Consider the following 18,489-nt stretch of genomic DNA (forward strand, 5'->3'; position numbering starts at 1 on the left):
ATATTTGTAATGATGGCTATGAGGTAAACTAATTAAAAGACAGTTCCTAGAGGAAGAGGGTGGCCGAGAGCAGCTGTGGCCATTCCAAAACCAAGTGCCAAGTCTCAACAGAGAGACTGCAGTCAAGTGGAAAATTTCTGCCTGACCTCTGCCCTTGCTATTAATTTGCAGGGAAACTAATGACACATATACATATTCCCACAAAATTGTTCTAATTGCTAATTTGCCCAAGGAGCCCAGATTCCAAATTAAACATGACTGTAGCCTGTGAGGGAAGGAAGAACAAAAAGCTGGAAACTCCAAACAGAGGGTGCTGTGCCTCGCACAATCATTTGAAGGCTGAACCAACAAGTTAATGAAATGTCAACCTTGTCAACCGCTCTAGAAGTTTCTTAACTTTTCAACTTTTGTTTGATGATCACATGCTTGTCTTGAGGAGACACCAACTTGGGAAGGGAGGTCACGAGAGAGAAATAAGATGGAACATGGGGAAGGATTCAAAACAGCTGTGTTCAAACCTGCTCCTTTAATTAAGGTCTCTCTGAACAAAATGGACCAAAAAAAATTAATTATAAACTTAAACAGAAGAGCTAATCGGGAACGGTGTGGGTTTTGCTGTAATCTTGAAATATTCATCTTAACTGTAAACTATTAAATCTTAATATAATCATCAATTAGAAATGAAAGCATATGCACTTTGTGTTTCTGGCTGTAGTTAAGTTTTTAAAAGATAATTTTTTTCCGGGGCATGGAACAGGAAGGGATTGGACTGGGAGGGTTTCTTTTCCTATTTTTCTAATTGTGTTCATTTTCTATTTAAAAAGAAGTTGCTATGTTTAGAAAAGTTAGTAACTCTGATATTTTCTACATGGCAAATTTCCATCATGTGATGATTTCGGCAAAGATAATCTCTTTGAAACTCTGGCCAAAAAATTCTTATGTCACTTAAAATTGCCGCAGGGTTTTATTTTTTAAATTTATGTGTGCTTCTTAACCATCATCTTATCCCCCAGTTCAGCTGCAGAGGACTACCTACCCTGGAAATCTTAACCACACAAACTATTGGAACTGTCACAGCTACCTAATACTCTGATTAGCCCTTTTTCAAAAGATTAAGCTTTAGTTTTTAAACAGTAAACTCCTCTCTCTTTTAAAGATGATGAGTCACTCACATTTTTAAAAAATAAACAAACCGCCGATGTAAACTCCGGACAGAAACAGACTTGTCGTTAAGTATTCCCACAAGAACTCATTTTTATTTTTGTTTGTGCTCTTGCCTCACATGAAAGCAAATTCTGAGAACAAAAGACAAACCTGAAACCAAAACCCCAAGGGACCTAGCTGCGTAGTAGGGGCTTTCAGGCTCACAGAACTGGTTTTTCTGCTGTTGGTTTCACCGTCCTGAGCTGGCCCAAGTGCTGCTTTAACCACATGGCGTTTCTGGACATGAATCACTCCCATGTGGAGAAGGCCTTTCCCAGGCTGAAGGGAGGGACCTACCCAAGACTGTGGGGAGCTAGGACTGGGGGTGGCAGCGGGAGGCTATGTTCCCAACCCTTGCCTTCCTCTGCCATCTCAGCTTGGCCCTGTAACAGTATCAGGGGTGTGCACTGGTGGAAGGCAGTGACTGAGAAGCTAGTGTCCTGGACAGTGGACTGAAAACAAAACAAAAACTGGCATTGAGTTGAGGAGGGAGTCTTAATGAGAAACCATATATAAAAATAACTCGTGTTGAGTTGCGCTTGAGAATCTTTTATGACTGCCTAATATTTTTTCTCCAACTCTAAAGCAAGGCTGAAGCCCGAAGGGTCAGCCATTTCTTTTATGAGTTAAAAGACCCCCTTTTCAGACAGGGAGCACTTTGTTTTTATAGTAGCTAAAAACTACTTCGAAAGAGTCCTAATTGCTATGGGTAGAGGAAAAGAGAATGTCTAAAAAGGAAAATCTAATACTGCATTTCACTTCAAATATCCAAGTTCCTCTAGTGTTTTACAGCATTTTTTGTACAGGGGCTACACTACATACGCTGTCATTACTTGCCCACCTGATCAGAAGGAATGTGGTTTCTCCAGATCAGGGGTTGTTCTCTGGTGTGTAGGAATACCCTACAGCAAAGTATACTTCTCATGTACTCATTATTATAAAATATGATTTGCAGCATTGTCCAACATAATGATCGTGAAGTCTTTTTTAAATGTCCTTAACAACTTAATCAAGTCATAACACACACTTCTTTCTGTTGTTATTGTTTTGTCCTCTGAGTTACTCCTCCCTCCAAGGAAGAGCTCAGCAAATTCCCCACAGAGTAAGTTACACATGGAGACAGTAATCAGCAAGCAGTACATTTTGGTGTTCACTCTAAGAATGTTAGTGAGTTTGGAACAAAAGGATATTGACCAGACTCATTATGATAGCTTACTATTGTCTAATTTTTTATGTTTTTGCTTCTCCTAACATGGAAAAGAGAAGAATCTTAGAACTCAAAAATACAACAAATTTGACTATTCTAAACATGCCAGGAAAGGCTTTTCCCATTGCATGTGCTCGACTGCTAGAACACAGCAGCTGCTCTGTAAACTTTTACATATCCTCTCCATGCAGGGCCCAGATTTAATAAAATTAAGAGTACGAAAAGCTTATTTTAGCTGATGTTGGCTATTCCTTCACTTCCTCCTCACTGATCCTCATAACGTATCTTCCTCTCCCAGCTAGCTCCCTTCCTTAGAGACACGCAGACACACGCACCTACTCTTAACCCCAGGGAAGATTCACAAAACTGACTTCCTTCCATTTCTTCCGATTCATGTAGGTTTTGTTACCTTTTCCAGAAGTCTTCCTGGACCCCAGCATAATAGCTCAGTTGTTCTACTCACACATAGCACAACTCACACAGTGAGAATGTAAGAGTGTGTATGTGTGTATTTATTTATTAGTTTGCCTCAACAAACCTCCAAATACTTCAACGGCAGGATGCCTCTAGCTTAAGTTACTACTCCATGTTTTTACGTAGCATGCTCCATTAAGTATTTGTTGATGCAATAGCTTGATTTTAAATGCAGAAATTTTCTTTCCAAAAACAACTTTGCAGTTTGAGTCTTAGGTATAATTTTTTTCAGTTTAAAAGACTTTCCAGCAAGCGGGAAGAGATGCTTTGAAGGTATCGGAGGACTAGGCAGACCGCAGTCTCACGTCCCAGTTCACCTGTCTACCGCCAGTGTGAGTGAGCGCAGATCTACGTCTGAAAACTTGGGGTGTCTCCCGAGATCACCATATCCTCTAACTACCCAAATGGGAAGATGAGTTCCTCAATGGATCCAGAAAATGCATCTACGAGCTGATGGAAGAACAATCCAAGAAGGTTTTGGCCATTTTTTTGATGGCATGAAATGGGGACGATTGGACGACAGGATGACCCTCACCACCCAAATGACACTGAGTGAGAAGCAACGTTTACAGCAAAGCATTTCATCACTTAGTAACTAAGAGTTTTAAAATAAACATGGGGTTCCTTTTAAGCATAAATGGAAAAAATAGAAAAACTACATAAACTCACTGGCAATGCTGTAACATGCAAGTCCCCATCTATGGTTAGATTTGAATCCCAATCATTGCTTATTTCAAATCAAATATTCTAGAAGAATATGCATTTAAACATACACCGTGCATTCTATTACTTAAGGTGAAATAAATTAATTACAGGCAAAAGGGAATATTTTGTAAATTAGAATAGAACACCAGATAGCTTTGTATCACTAAAGTTGAAAAAAGAATCAAGGTTGTGTAGTGTGTGTGTGCCTTTTTTCACATTTTGGGGGGCAAGCTAGTAAAAATTTATGCAAAATACTACGTCTACCTTTTATAATTAATTTTCCAATGCCTCACCTATACATATTTTAATAATTCCTGATTTATAAGATGGTATCTATAATAAAATTTTCTATTTTCCAATAAATGAAAAGAAGGCAGGTTCATTCCGGCAACAGTGTCACACAATATCTGCTTGTCAGGCACCAATTTTTACTTCTTACATGTAAGTTAAAGGATAAGGAATTTATAATGCTGCCTGTGAAGGGAACCACTTTTCATACACAAATGTGATCTTTTTTTTCCCAAAGGGTAATACAACAGTACATTTACATAAACTAATCCAAACAATCTATGTATCTGACAATGGCAAACCTCACACAGACGGCCTATTGTTGGTTTACATCTTGGAGTTCTTTATATTGGCTTGTAGCGCTGCTCCAGCTGTCAAAGGTTTGACTTGGACTCTAAATAAATGGTTATAGAAGTGCTGTGCAGCGATATTGGACTTCTTTGCAAAAGAAAACCTGCTGTGTATGAATTCAAAAGCTATTAATTTTTCAGTCAAAAATATTCGTGCCTATTTCTTTTAATAAAGAAATACTGTGCTGAGCTACTAAGAGATAATGTTGACTAGTGGTAGAGAATTTTCAATAGAGCAGTTAAAAATAAATTTAGTAGGAGGTCCCCTTCAAAGTTGTAATTTTCTAGAATGTAAAACATTTTTTTAAGTACTAATCAGGACAGACCTTCCTTCCTTGTGCGGTTTCCCCAGGACTGCTTTCCCCGTATCGGTTGCTCAACACTGGTCCTCATGGAGATTCCCAGCAGCCCTTCTGTGTCCTAGGTAGGCTTACATATATGGGGCTCCCTGCCAACACCCTGCCCCTCCCTCAAGGAGTGCCCCCTGGGGGTCTGCAACTCCTTCTTCCTCCCTCCATGAGCATCAGGATCCCAGGAGTCCGTTCCTAGCGTCCAGTCATTATTCTATCATTGTCTCTAATCCATGGAGGAAGTAGGAGATAATCTTATTCTCTCCCTCTTTGCTGTTGCTAGGTTTAAAGACTCGAACCCTTCGTCCTGGGAAGAACCATTTCCCTATAAACAAAAGCAATAGGAAGACTTTCAGAGTTCAAAGGTGATCATTTCCCTCAGCCGTTTTGGCTATGCCCACTGGAGAACTCAGTCATTTCAGGGTCTCACCAATTCGCTTAGCTCAGTTCATATTATTCCCAGGAACCTCCTTAAAAGGAGGAATTGATAGGAATAGCAGGAATAGCACGGCTGACTACTGATTCCATAATATACTGAATGGCCTGTTTTTTTTCTCCCTTCCTTTATTTTTGGTAGCCTACACACTCAGCCCTACAGCAATTTACTGCAGAATATATGGAAACTAAGGGCTCTTTCCGAGTAAAAATGAATGTGCAAAGTGTTTAATGATTTTATGTCCTATATCTCAGTAATGTGTTCTGTTTCAGACATTAATTTTGTCTGCCAACTGCATCTTGGCAGGCTACCACATTTGCTGGGTTAATAGTCTGACTCTGTTTTATTTCTATCACCATAAATCATACATATATGGGTGTATGTTTGCTTTATTTATAGAAAAAAATCAGTCAAAACAGATAAACCAATACTTTGCCATTATGCTGCATCATTGCATATTGATTAAAATTGCTGGTACTAACTATAGATTGTCAACGCTCAATTAATTTTCACACAGTGACTCCATGCAAAATCAAATAAAGGCAGTGTACCTTTAAATTTTACAAATCTTAAAAATCAAGAAGCAAAGCAACTCTCTCCATTTTGAATAACCAGTTGATGCTACTAGATTTTTAGAAATGTAAGTATATGAGAAATAAAACTGTTAGAGATCGATTTATAACAAGGACCAAGGTCTGAGACAGGAGTTGGGATGCCATCCTTCCATGCTGATAACTGTCTGTGCTTGGATGGCACTCTTCGAGGTCAAGTGAAAGGGAACAAGGCGAGAAATAGGGGATTTCTACAGTTAAATAGAATTTCAGTGTACCTACCATGTTTGGATTCCTGTGAAGGAGAAATGTTCACTTCAAACTCTTTAGTAACCCTTAGAGACTCCGTAATTTTAGCCTCTCTCAGACAGCATGTTTCCTTCCTCGGTCACAGTTAGACTGGACTATCCCTTGCTCCTTTTCTCATACTCACTTGTCTCTCAGCTCCCCCAGGCTGACATGCCTTTGTCCTCTGCCTTCATGGTCGGGCTGTCTTCTCTCTGCATTACCACCATCTGGAAAGTTTTTATTCTCCCTCTCCCAGTGAGCTCTCATAATGTATCTGAATACCTCAGGATGGCATCCAGTATCTGTCCAAAGAAGAGCTGGCTGTTTGGGCCTGATGAACAACGGCTGTGTGCACATCATCCTGTATGTCCCTACACGCCTAGCACAGTGTCCTCGTTAGGAAAGGTTACCAAAAACGGTCCACTCAACGTAAGCCTTCACTACTCAAAGCTACCAGGGTGCCTGAGCTTCCTCCTGTGCTCGGCGTGGGAAGCAGAGCAGTCCTGGTGGCTCCTCCCCTTGGCGGAGCTCAGTACTTACGGGCTGGGGGGTGGCTTTGGGCTCCGTAGACTTCACATGCAGATGGGTCATCATGGCTTGCAGGCGCTCTTTGTCTTTTGCAAGCTAGCAGGAAGAAAATGCTTTGTTATTCTTTGACTACAGATCTGAGCATGGTTTTATCATTGCATGACATTACATCCAAAATGATACATATCCCAAATTAAATGATGGCACCATCACACATGACAACATCGTTTTCATTGCTTAATCATTGTGAAATCTATACGACCATTGCCAAACTCCAAGTAACTGGAAGTGTCCGTGTGAGATTTCCCAACACAAGATGCGTTAGCTTTTAACTGGGAGCTTCTAGACCTGCTGGCACCAAGGAGTCCCATGTAACACAGACAGCTACAAGACAAAAACGTGAATCATGCCTATTAACCAACCTTATTCATGAGGAAGCCAAAGGACAATGAGCTAGGTACCTAAGACTCATAAATTCATCTGTTGTGGTTGTGCAAAAACTCCTAGACAGATGGGTACATTTATACAAAATTAATTTCATCTTTCCTACCAGGTAGGCATAGATTAAGACAGTGCTGGCAAGAGTGACATTATTAGCAGGGTAGGCGCAGGGCTACAGGGTCGACAGGCTCCCATTTTCAAATGAACTGAGAGTAAGATTACTCATTTATTTATTTATTCAATATGTGAGTACCTACCATGTGCTAGTCTCATCTTAACAGAAATTGAAGTCTCCTCATTCTACAGAAAATTATCTTCTAAAGGCACAGGAGTTTCTCAATGGATGTACATGGCAGGCACTCAAATACTATTTATCATGTTTCTTTATGCCTGCCTTGGACTGTTTTAACACTATGTGTTCGATAATCCAAGATAGTTGGGCATAGCAGACATATAATAATTACCTCTGTAAAAGAAGTGGGAAGTGTATCCCCAAAAGACAAAGGTATAGTTAAGAGAACAGCTGTGGAATTTTGGGAAAATGTATAGGAGCTTAGTGTGTGTGTGTGTGTGTGTGTGTGTGTGTGTGTGTGAGAGAGACAGAGACAGACAGAGACAGAGAGAGAGAGAGAGAGAGAGAGAGAGAGAGAGAGAGAGAGAATGTCAGAATTTGGGAGGGAGGGACTCATTCCTTTTGTCACAAAATTACCCTTAAATCTTTCAAACATCAATTATTTTTGTAAGTCTAAAATTATTCCAAAGTAAAAATCAACTAAGACTTTTCAATTAGAGGTGTTTCTAAGGGAGAAAAGAATTTCAGGAACTGGGGGAAAGCAGAGGAAAGGGAAAGGGCACAAAAGCAAGAGAAAGAAGCTCTCGGCTTATCCTGAACGGATGGCTCAGTCTCCAGTCGGATCACACTGGATTTTCCTTTTTTCTTTTTATTCCCTTGTGGTTTAGGGAGGAATAATTTAAAAGAAAAAAAAAAAAAGCCTTACAGTGTTAGCATTTATCTTTCAGCAAACAGGAAATGAAAATGATACCATATTAGGAGCCACTTCATGTTACTCATTCTCTGTTCTTCAGTAAGTTATTGAACAACCAAACTAAAAGATGCTCTGAACACACAACATAATGCTAAAGGAATGTAGTTTCCCAAAGTGGCTCAGTTAGAACAATTAAAATGTTAGCAATGTCATTTTTCTCCAGTTATTTGTTTTTTCATGTAAGTGTTCTAGGTTTTAGATGTTAAAATTAAGACATTCTAATTTAAAAAAGTATTTTGTTTGAAAATTATCACGGGGCAGAAGGAATTCAGGCATATATGTCATTCTTTTTAAAAACTAGTAGTAGTCTGCCATAATGAAAATTATAAATTCAAGGGTGAGAAGTGATGATTACTAAAGAGTCTGATGAATATTAATTGTGACTTAATTTGGGGGTACACATTGTTGATACAGTAATTACAAAGACCAAAGTAGAAGGACATCCAAATTCTCAACCCCCAAAGGAATCATCATCTTTATATTCCATCCAAATGTCTACCAGGTAAAGGCAGTAAAAACAGACTGCAAACACCCCCAGATTTGTATACACAGCCACCCCCAAAACCCTGGAGGTCACTGCCATAGGGACCGTTTGGGTTTTCCGTAAGAATATTACCTAGACTTCATCGTCCGTTTTGAGAATGATCCAGGTTCCTTATTATGCCCCAACCTCAACTCCACAACCCTAGTGCTGCTTTACTTATAAAAGATGGGCAAGGTTACAGAAAAAGCCAAAAACCCAAGTTTCTGCTTTTGTTTGATTAGCCCAAACTAGCATGTAAATGAGTGTTGGATTTTCATCATCAATTATAGCTCTAACACAAACTATTTTAACAATTAAAAACAAACAAACAGAAAAAAACCTGGCCAAAATCACTTCTTGTTTTTTTAGGCAAAAAGGCAAAACATTTACACCTATTGAAACCACATCCTCTACCTACAGTCTTGCATTTATAATGCTCTCTGGTCCTTCCAAAAGCTTTCAGATTCTTTATTACTTTCATGCCATCATTCCATGTGCTTACCACCCCCATCAACTTTCAAGGCATCCATTCATTATTATGAGAATACAAACATTTAACATTAGCAAGCATATTCCAGCATTCCCTTATAAACTGAATCCCATGAAAAGCAAAGGAGGATGAGAAATACAGTCCAAAGGTTAACTAAGAATTTGGTGGGCAAATGTAAAAAAATGTTGTATGTTGTGCTATCAGAAGAGAATACTCTCTGAAAGCTTTTCTGGTGGGCACAGGAGGAGTATCTACATAAAGGGAAAGGCAATGGGCCACACAGGAAGGGGGCTGCCTGCGCAGTGTTTGTTTAAATTAGCAAGTTCCTCACCAATTCCGTAGCACGACAGCACAGTGAACACGGGTAAAGGATGTGGGCACAACAACCACACTCTGCTGGGTTCAAATTCTGGCTGTGTGACTCGGGGCACGTTATGTAACCTTCTAAAGTATTTAGCTCTCTTTCTAAATATGGAACAACAATCTCTGCACTTTGAAGGGTTGTTTTGAGGATTCGATAAATTCTTGCACATAAGTTTAGCGTAGAGCCTACTCTTCATGAACGCTCAACAAAAAATGCTTTTTCTTTTGTTTTTTTCTTTTAAGGAAAGGTCAATCAGTGTGGTCTATGCAGACATCTACTGGCTTAGTATATGTCTGGAATGTGGATCAACATAAAGGGTTCACTGGCGTTTGCAGTCGGCCAAATTAGGGAGAGGATTTGATGTTTTAAGGGATGAACAGAAAACATGAAAGATCAAGTCCATTTCTGATGGATTTCACTCCTTGGTTCTCTCTGGATCTTTCCATCATCCTAGGCAAATGCTTTCCCCCGTTGGCTGATGTAGGTCATCCCCTCTTCTATTAACCATGGCCTTGAATTAGGTTTTAGATAGCCCAGGCTGTGTGAGACCGGAACAAGCATATTGCTCTGACCTACTGATAAGTGCCTACGGCCAGGAGCTCCATTCAACATCTTCAGAGATAAAAACCGAGGAGATTAAACTCATTTTTTTTTTTTTAGCAGAGAAAAGGGAACATGGTTTCGGGTTCATTTAACATAATCATTTTATATGCTGTCAGGAGGACTAATCATTTTAAGCCCAATTTGGTGGTTCTCACTTGTGAGAAAAAACTCTTCTGAAATAAATGAATTCTGGATGTGCAAAGATACTAGAATTACTGAGGACAGTCACGAAGGAGGAGCCAAGTAACTCATTTGATTTCACAGAAGCAAAGCCTTGTGTGGCTAGTTCAGGTCCTCTCATCCTATTCTCATATTTCAGAGTTGGGAAGCTGAGACTCGCAGGCTGAACTTACATGGGGTCATAGATCTGGAACAGGCAAAAAACAGAAACAAACAAAAAACAAAACCCAAAAGCTAGAATCCCAGTTATATGATGCGTGGTCCCCCCTCTCCCACATGGGTGTGACCACAGACGCACCTGGCACAGAGACTGGAGCACAGACCTGCATCCCTCCTGCCCTCACATGGAGCTTCTGATGTAGACACTCCCTCCACAGGAGGCGTGGGACATACTCGTATGTACGTAATTTCAGCAGGCACCCAATTTATGAGTTGGCAAGTCTGGATTATTCCCGTAAAATTATGAGCCTTTGTTTAACTGTCTGGGGTCATACCTAAACACTCCAAGGGGGTGGGAGGATGTGGGAGTAGGTGGTTGTAATAAAGCCCCCAAGAGTCCAAGTTCAATGAGACTGAGTCCATCCCATGGACTGAGTGAGCCTTACACCATGGGTGTCTAGGTCCCGATAGTAGTTTCGTATACAGTCATGATCCAAACAACTGACCGACACACAGTGTCTCTAGTTACACAGGTTTCCAAACAATGCATGAGTTAAAGAAGAAAAGCAAGAGAGCAAAAAGAAAAAAGCAGTCACTGGAAGGGGTAGAAATGAAATTCTACCAAACTTGAGTGTTAATTAAATAGTTATTTTCTAACCACTTTATCCAACTACGGTCATTCACATGCCTTTAAAACTCGGCACCAGTGAAACTTTTAAACGACTTTTTAAACACCAGCTACAGCTTTCAGGTGGTAGGCAACCTCTGACTCCTTTCACCCCAAGTGAAGAACTCCCCTATTTTTATTGTATTTTGTTACCATCTTCCCATTCCTTACATGTTATTATTAAAGACTCTCTTGACATTTGAAGCAGACGCACACTAAGACTCAGTCATAGTCTAGGAATTCTAATGCTCCCAGAGTTAGGCATGATTCTAAATTATGAAAACTAAGTGTCTTGGTTTTCAAAGAGGGACATGGAAGTGAGAAACCCAGATTCTTCTTTTTCTTGGCTCTAGTCAAGAAGTGGTGGCAACATGAAGCTATGATGCTATCAGGACCTCTCTTTCCCCAGCACCCTGAGCTTACTCAGAGAGGCAGGAGGCTCTGTCAGGCCACTGCTGTGAGCAACTGTCCTAAGTATTGCCTTGGAGAAGGTTAGAAGGGTACAAATGCGGACATATCACAGATCATATACCTGGGAAAGTCCAGGAAGCTGGTATGATCACAAATAGCACTGCTAATGGCAGAATAATCACCGCTGATTGATTAGTGTTAGGCTTAATGTCTTCCTCTGCTACTGAAACTTGCACATTTTTCTCCCTGTTGACATGTTCTTAGAGCTTCCAGTTCCTGGTACAGATGATTCAGACAATTCTGGAATGATCTCAGCGCCCGTGAGCTCTAGCCTTGCCCTGCCGCCACGGAGTGCTCAGGAGAGTGCTTCGCGAGGCAGAGAAGAGTATGGCCCCACATCCAAGTCTTAAAATCAGTGACCTGCAACTCCTGGTTACATGTGTAGAACCCCACTGGGCCATGACGACGCTGGGTACAACCAGCACTGCCATGAAAGGAGCATGGTTCCAAAGGCTGGGCCGGAATCCTGGGTGCTGTCCATAATTTGCCATTGGCTTTGAACAAGTGAATTAGACCTTCTAAACCTCAGTTTCTTCATCTGCAAAATGGGGAGGGAGGCACTGAAAATGATTTCTCTGACTCTAAGAGGCCAACCTTTGCAAAGAATAAGAAGAAATACATTAAACATGCTCATTAAGTGTGAGACACATACTGATTTCCAAATGTTAGATTTTTCCTTTAAAAAACAAATCTTAGGATTGAGGAAATAGGGTAGAATCTACTCAGAGGGGTAGTGAGGATTCAATGAAAATGAGGGTATAAGTACCTAGAATAGTGCCTTGGCACATACTAGAAGCTCAGTAAGTATCCAGTCAAATGGTTTTCAAGCTCCTTCATGAAATAATTACAAGTAGAACATGGACCATTCGGTGGGTCTCTTCCATAGCCAGTGGATTCAAACTCATCACTAGGGTGACCAACTCACCCCAGTTTTGAAACTGAAAACCCCAAGTCCCAGGAGTCCCTCAGTTCCAGGTAAGCAACTGTAATGTCTAATCACCCCATTGCCTGTTAAATAGACAGATGAATACAACAATGAATCCTTCCATCATCCTTCTACCTCAGACTACCATCAGGTAAAACCTAAGTGGTTCCCTTGACTTGGAATGTCCTTGCTAATTGCCCTTTCCTGGGTCACCTCCACAATGCCCCTCCCCCACCTCCCACCCCCAATTCTGCCTGCTATGCATTTAGAGAAGTGCTAGTCTTACTCTCCCTCTTAGGTTGCACAGTACAGGAGGGAAGAGGCCTTACTTACCTACACCCAGTGCTTTGAATACAATAGGTGCTTGGTGAATAGTGAGGGGATGGAATCAAACTGTCCAAGAAGAAAAGGTCCACACCCCTCTACCCCAACCCCCTGCCCAGGCCAGGCAGACCACCCCATCAGATTGGCTGTCCCCTTAACTGCTTTCAATATTAACTTTAAAGGGTCTACAAGTTCAGTGTTCGAAGGAAGCCTGTCCTGAGCCCTGTCCCCTGACACATGGTAAGCCGTGGGCATGATGAAATGCCAAATCTCCAAGGCTTCTTTTATCTTTCATTCAAACCCCATCTTCATACACCAGAGGACTGCTGACAACTGAGCAAGTCATATTAAAGTCAGAACAGATTAAAACCAATACCTCATATGTGGCCAGAAAAATATATCTACGTCTGGAACGTCTCAGCTTTCTAAGAGGGTAAGTTCAGCAGAAGACTTGTTTTCCCTGTTGTCTTTTAAATTGGATGGTTTTCCCTTTTCCCAAAATGGAATTGTGTTCCAGCCACTGAGATACCTTTTATGATTATCTTATCCACAGCTTGATGGTTGAGATAAGTCGTAGGCGTATCCCACCTCAGTGAATCCAGGTAACTGGGTTAGTATGAATTTAAATCCCTGGGCCCAGGTCTGGTACACAGTAGGTACTCAACTATCAGGGAAGGTTCAAGTGCTTCCTTACAATCCTGGCCAATGGCATTTGGGGTGGGCAATCTTTTTTCTCCATTTATTTCCAGTTCCTATGCCCCTGGCCCCTCTGTCTTGGGGGTAGGGAGCTGCGCATTTCATGACCTATATATAAGACCATGCATATTGATTATTGGAATTTTTTTCTTCACCAGTTCTAACTCATTTCCACGACTAGGTATCATTCAGAAGAATCTGTCAACAGAGAACATCTAACAGATGAAAGCTTAAAATAGATTCCCTGACCTCAAAAGCCATATCCTTGACCCAAATAATTTCTATGGTGTCCATCTGTCTCATGTTATGTGCCTAAGTGTACAGTGTTAAGAACCTCACACTTCTCAGGTTGCTCATGTTGGGCTTCCAGGTAATAGCTCGGGGTTAATCCTCCATCTAGTCCTTTGATAAAACATGGGGAAAAAATTACAACTGTCTTTGTAATAATGAAATGCAGTATGAACATTCAAAAAGGCTCTGAATGCCCACTAAGCTGTCTTTCTGACTCCTCTTCCAGCTCAGTGAGACCAGTCACAGGGTGTGTAACACGAGAACTGATTAACCATCCTTTCTCTATTAACAAGGTCTACGTAAGGCGTCCAGTGCTCAGAAAACATGCATTATATATTTTGGTATCTTCCAACATGAATCAAAACAGCACAGATGCATCGTGCCCAGCACTGGTTAGACAGGTCTCAGTCAGGCCCCACAGTGCACCACCTTGATCCCTCCCTGGCTGCCGGAACTCCCACCATTACAACCTTACAGGCTATTCCGTTTGATTCCAGTGCAGTGTTGTACAGACAGCACCACAATGGGAGACATCTCTAGCCACTGTCTCCTAAGGCTAACAGTGGTGACTAAAAAAAAAAAAAAAGAAAAAATTGCATCCGATTTTTTAGGGAGGTTTGACTATAGGTTAAGAAATACAAGGGCCTTTGTTTTGGGTCAGAGATGAGGTTTCTGGGGTGTAGATTCCAGGGGCTGGAAAGGTCCACAGGACAGCACTCCAGGGGCTTTCACCAGTGTGGGTCACATCTGAGGCCGACTGACGGCCCTCCCGAATTCTCCTGTGGGATCCTTTCATGATGACTGCCTAGGGCAGACATAATGAACCTCTGCTGGTCTCTACTAGAAGATCCAGTTTGAGCTTATTGGACTTGTTTTTACGACGGGGCACATGTGTGACCTCTCTCCCAGATGTAAACACCAACCAGAGCCCTAAGTACTGCTCTGCAGAGAGAAGCGCTGTGAGTCTGGATGGCGGGAGGGCCTTCTCCTCCTACTCTAATGCAGCGATCACGCTTTGGGATTTGTTCAAACCTGGATTGCTCTTTCTTGTAGTGCTATGTGGTGCAAATGGTTTCAAATTCAAGCTAATAAATGGTAATTGTGTAATATACTTAGAGGTACTTGAGGTTCAGGTATTTTCTGGACTGGGAAATGCCTTCTTTGAGGAAAAGGCAGTAGCTCTTGGGTCCATCACGGCCCGGACATCAGCCCCTCCAGGTGAGGTGATGCACCAGTGTGCAGCGGAGAGAAGGGGGGCGATGCCAATGGGAAACACACAGGAAGGCTGTGGAAGCATAAGATCCCCTCTTTGAAGTATTCTTGCTGCTGCTGGGACCCCATTTCTCTAATACCTCAGGTTGTGTGGGCACAGTGACTGTTAATGGAAAAAAGCACATTGCCAGACATGGGTGCATGAAATGGCCAATGCGACAGCACAAACACAGAAGCGGGGAACATCAGAGAAGCAGGAGGCCGAGAATGAGACTGGCTGTAGTGTGACTGCACCTTGCCCCAAACTGTCCCAATGTGCCCGGTCCACAACGCAGACTCTCAATCCAATCCCTGATAAGAGCTTCTCTTAACTCTACAGCAGGGCAAGGGTTCTTTAAATACTAAAAACTGTTGACATTTTCTGCTGTATTTCATCTGATTGAATAATAATTAATAGATAAGATCTGTTTTGGTTTGGGCCCTGCCTAGCACTGAAACTCTTTTGAACATGTTTCTAGTGTCAGCTCGCACTGCCCAACCGATGGGTGGTGCCAATGAAAAATTACTTCTAGCTATTTTCTCTCTGGAATGTAAGAACTAGGAGGGCAGCCCTGTGAACGACTCACGCTTGTATTCCTTCGTACTCCAAGGTTCCTGCTGCGTTATAGGCTCCAGGTAACGTGAGCCAAATGAGTGAGTCGAGGACTGGATGAACAAATATACTTCCCTCCGCCAGCTCTTCACACCCTGAAGATCGGGAGGTACTTATCGTATGAAGCTGCTATGGAGGAAACCTGACCCATGTGGTGACCAGATCATTTTATATGCTGAGGCGAAGAGGGAAAAGGTAAGGAGACGGGAGCAGACTTTCAGGTAGCTAGGAACAACAAGGAAACAGCTGCTAATACAGTGATGTAACTGTTGTTTTTGCTGAGCAGAGATAGCCTGGCAAAATTCTGCAAGGGCCAGCCAGATAGTAAATAGTGTCAGCCTTGCTCATGATGGGGGCTCTTGGAATTACTCAACTTTTCTGTTGTAATGTAAAAGCAGCCACAGATAATTCGTCAATGAATGGGTGTGGCTGTGTTCCAATACAACCTTTTATATGGGCAATGAAACCTGAATTTCATACAATTTATTCTTCTTTTGATTTTCCCCAACTATTCAAAATGTAAAAAGTTTTCTTAGCTCATGGAATTTGGTCCACGGTCTGTAGTTTGTCAACCCCTGCTTTCAACAAGCACTATTTCAACACTCCACCAATTCTTTCAGGCTTTGAAGAAACGGACCCCTTCAGCATTAGCCTGTCTCTTCTTTCAGTCAAGTACTCTCAAGCAAAACTATTATCCGAAATATCACAGGTAACTACCACATAGTAACTTCTGGCCAGATGATCTTGGATTCCTATCACAAATTGAGAAGCCTGTTTTTAGTTTGATTTGGAGCCGAAGGATGAAGGGCAATCTATAAACAAATGAAATCCACAAATAATCAAAGAATCCTTGTACCAGTCTGGACCGCTCCCAGGTCATATCCACTAACTCCTCTTTCTCTCTCTCTCTCTCTCTCCCTCTCTCAATCTCTCCCCCCCCTCCCCCCCTCCCTCTCTCTCTCTCTCTCTCTCTCTCTCTCCCTCTCTCTCCCCCCCCACCTCTCTCGCCTGCTGTTTGCGGACAGAGAGGAATAATAAATAAAATAATCAGTTCCTGAGTAACAACGGCCCCACACTCAAATTTGCAGTCTGGAATGCCTACCTGAGTGAACCATGACAACACCTCTGGTGAACAATTTATTCTAGCTAATCATTAAGAATTTAATTTTATCAATTAATAAATGCAGGAATTTGTATTACTTTATAACACTACCACTAATACACGTAAATTCAGGTAGCAATGGACATAAGGTTTGTTCTGTTGAATCCAATTTTTATAGGGCTTACTATACTTCAATATAAGGGAACTTTGCAGATGAGATAAATTATACTACTTTTTACCTTCCCAATAAACACGCAAAATTTAAAGATGTTTCCAAAGACTTACATAAAAATTGGGGGGTTTTATGATGCACCCTTTGCCTGTATAAATATCCTACTATTCTAATAAGTTCGTATCTATTGTCTGAATAGAAAAATAGTAACTAGCTAAAGAAAATAACTTTTGAGACCATCTTACTAAAAAAATGTAATTTGTCATATAAGATGATAACTAATTAAAAAAAAATCCTTTCTGTCCTGAAAAGTCACAACAAAAAGTTTAAGTGTGTTTTGGCTGATTTTTCTCAGCAACTGTTTGAAGCTGTAAATGACTTAACTCAGTAAAATTCCAAATGTAATTATCTTCTGTACTTAGCCTAGGGCTCTCCATATATCTCAGCAATGCCGTCTCGCATATAAAACAGGCTTTTCGATGGCTGGTAACAATATAATGGACAACATTGTTTTAATTCCCCCTATTCAGCTAACCTCTTGTCTACACTAAACCAGCAGAGGAAGAAGCCACGGTGAATCATGAAGCAGTCAAATGCATCTCGGAACTCGGTTGCATAAATGGGGTTTGTAGGGTCAGGCTTTTGCAATTATACATTTAATAATCTCCATTTCTGACCCAATTTTTACTTTTAGAAACTAATTTCCCATTAATTTTACCAAGACTGGAATTATTGTTAAAATATGTTGGTTCGTAAACAAGTTACATCAGGAAGTGGAGCCCACATTAAAAATGCCTGGTCGCTCACAACTGTGATCCACAGGAAAACTGGCAGAAGGTTATTTTCTCTAGTCATAAAATACATTCAATATGACCCAACGGATTTCCAAATATGAGATTATATACATATATGTTTGTATATGTGTCCATGTATGTGTTTAAAATGTGTGCAGTGACCTCTCGATTGTTCTCCACCGTGGAGAGAGAAGACAATGCAACATGAGGGATCCATCCACACAGTTTCCATTTTGCTCTGGGAAACATGCCTGATGCACACTCACTCGCCCGGTCTCGCTCACATTTGCAGCTCTCTCCATTCACATTCGTTCTCTCTCAGCTTCAGCTTGTCTTCCTAAGCCCAGGTTAACAATATTAGCAACTTAGGGGACATCAACAAAAGATAACCAGAGTTAAAAGGAGAAGAGAGAAGGAAGGGAAATGTGACAGAGAGATGGAAGTGCTGAAAGTGGTAACTCAGAGGTGGCTACACACACAGATGCACAGAACTTGGAAACATCTGAGCAGCAGTTCCAAAGAGTGAATTGATGGCAAACTTTCCCAAAGAATACAGAATAAAATAAGATAAAATGCAATAAAACACAAGCTTGGACCTTCCATTCAATAATGAGTGCACAGGAACTCATTACAGAACACTACAGAAATCGGTATTTGAGGAACACTGAGGCAAGATTAAAAATAAACGTGGCTTTACCTGTAGCTCTAACTGCTGTACAACCTGCATTTGTACTCTACATTGAGCTGTACTTCTATCGTCCAGCGCATGCTCGCTGTTGAGATGTCTGCAACAATACATAGAAAATCATTAAGTGAAATGGAGAAACACAAAGGAAAACATAAGTTACCAGGACGTTTAAGCATAAACTAGGCAGCGGCTAGTGCACAGTGAACACCAGTTCTGTGGGGGGGCCTGCCCTTTCCCATCCCCGCCACTTAGTACTGTCATTACATATAATTTAGTACAGTTGTCACCAAAATAAAAAGTCTTCCAGAG

At 41.3% G+C, this 18,489-nt stretch overlaps 1 protein-coding gene and 1 long non-coding RNA gene across 18 annotated transcripts in view; one reads left to right on the forward strand and one right to left on the reverse strand.

Moving 5' to 3' along the window:
* FOXP1 (forkhead box P1) overlaps window positions 1–18,489 on the reverse strand; it is a 409,891-nt gene that overhangs the window by 24,544 nt on the left and 366,858 nt on the right. For all 17 annotated transcript variants that reach the window (XM_019746864.2, XM_019746863.2, XM_074313283.1 and 14 more), the window contains 2 exons: window positions 18,190–18,277; window positions 6,393–6,476 (listed from right to left, as the gene is read on the reverse strand). In XM_019746864.2, coding sequence (XP_019602423.1) covers window positions 6,393–6,476; window positions 18,190–18,277 — 172 coding nt within the window. The remainder of the gene's footprint in view (window positions 1–6,392; window positions 6,477–18,189; window positions 18,278–18,489) is intronic.
* LOC141567246 (uncharacterized) lies at window positions 15,062–18,174 on the forward strand. The gene is made up of 3 exons (XR_012489741.1): window positions 15,062–15,619; window positions 16,045–16,133; window positions 17,229–18,174. It is a non-coding gene; the product is annotated as an uncharacterized LOC141567246 (long non-coding RNA).

This window comes from Rhinolophus sinicus, linkage group LG10 (assembly GCF_036562045.2).
Source record: "Rhinolophus sinicus isolate RSC01 linkage group LG10, ASM3656204v1, whole genome shotgun sequence".
In the NCBI taxonomy this organism is placed as follows: Eukaryota; Metazoa; Chordata; class Mammalia; order Chiroptera; family Rhinolophidae; genus Rhinolophus; species Rhinolophus sinicus.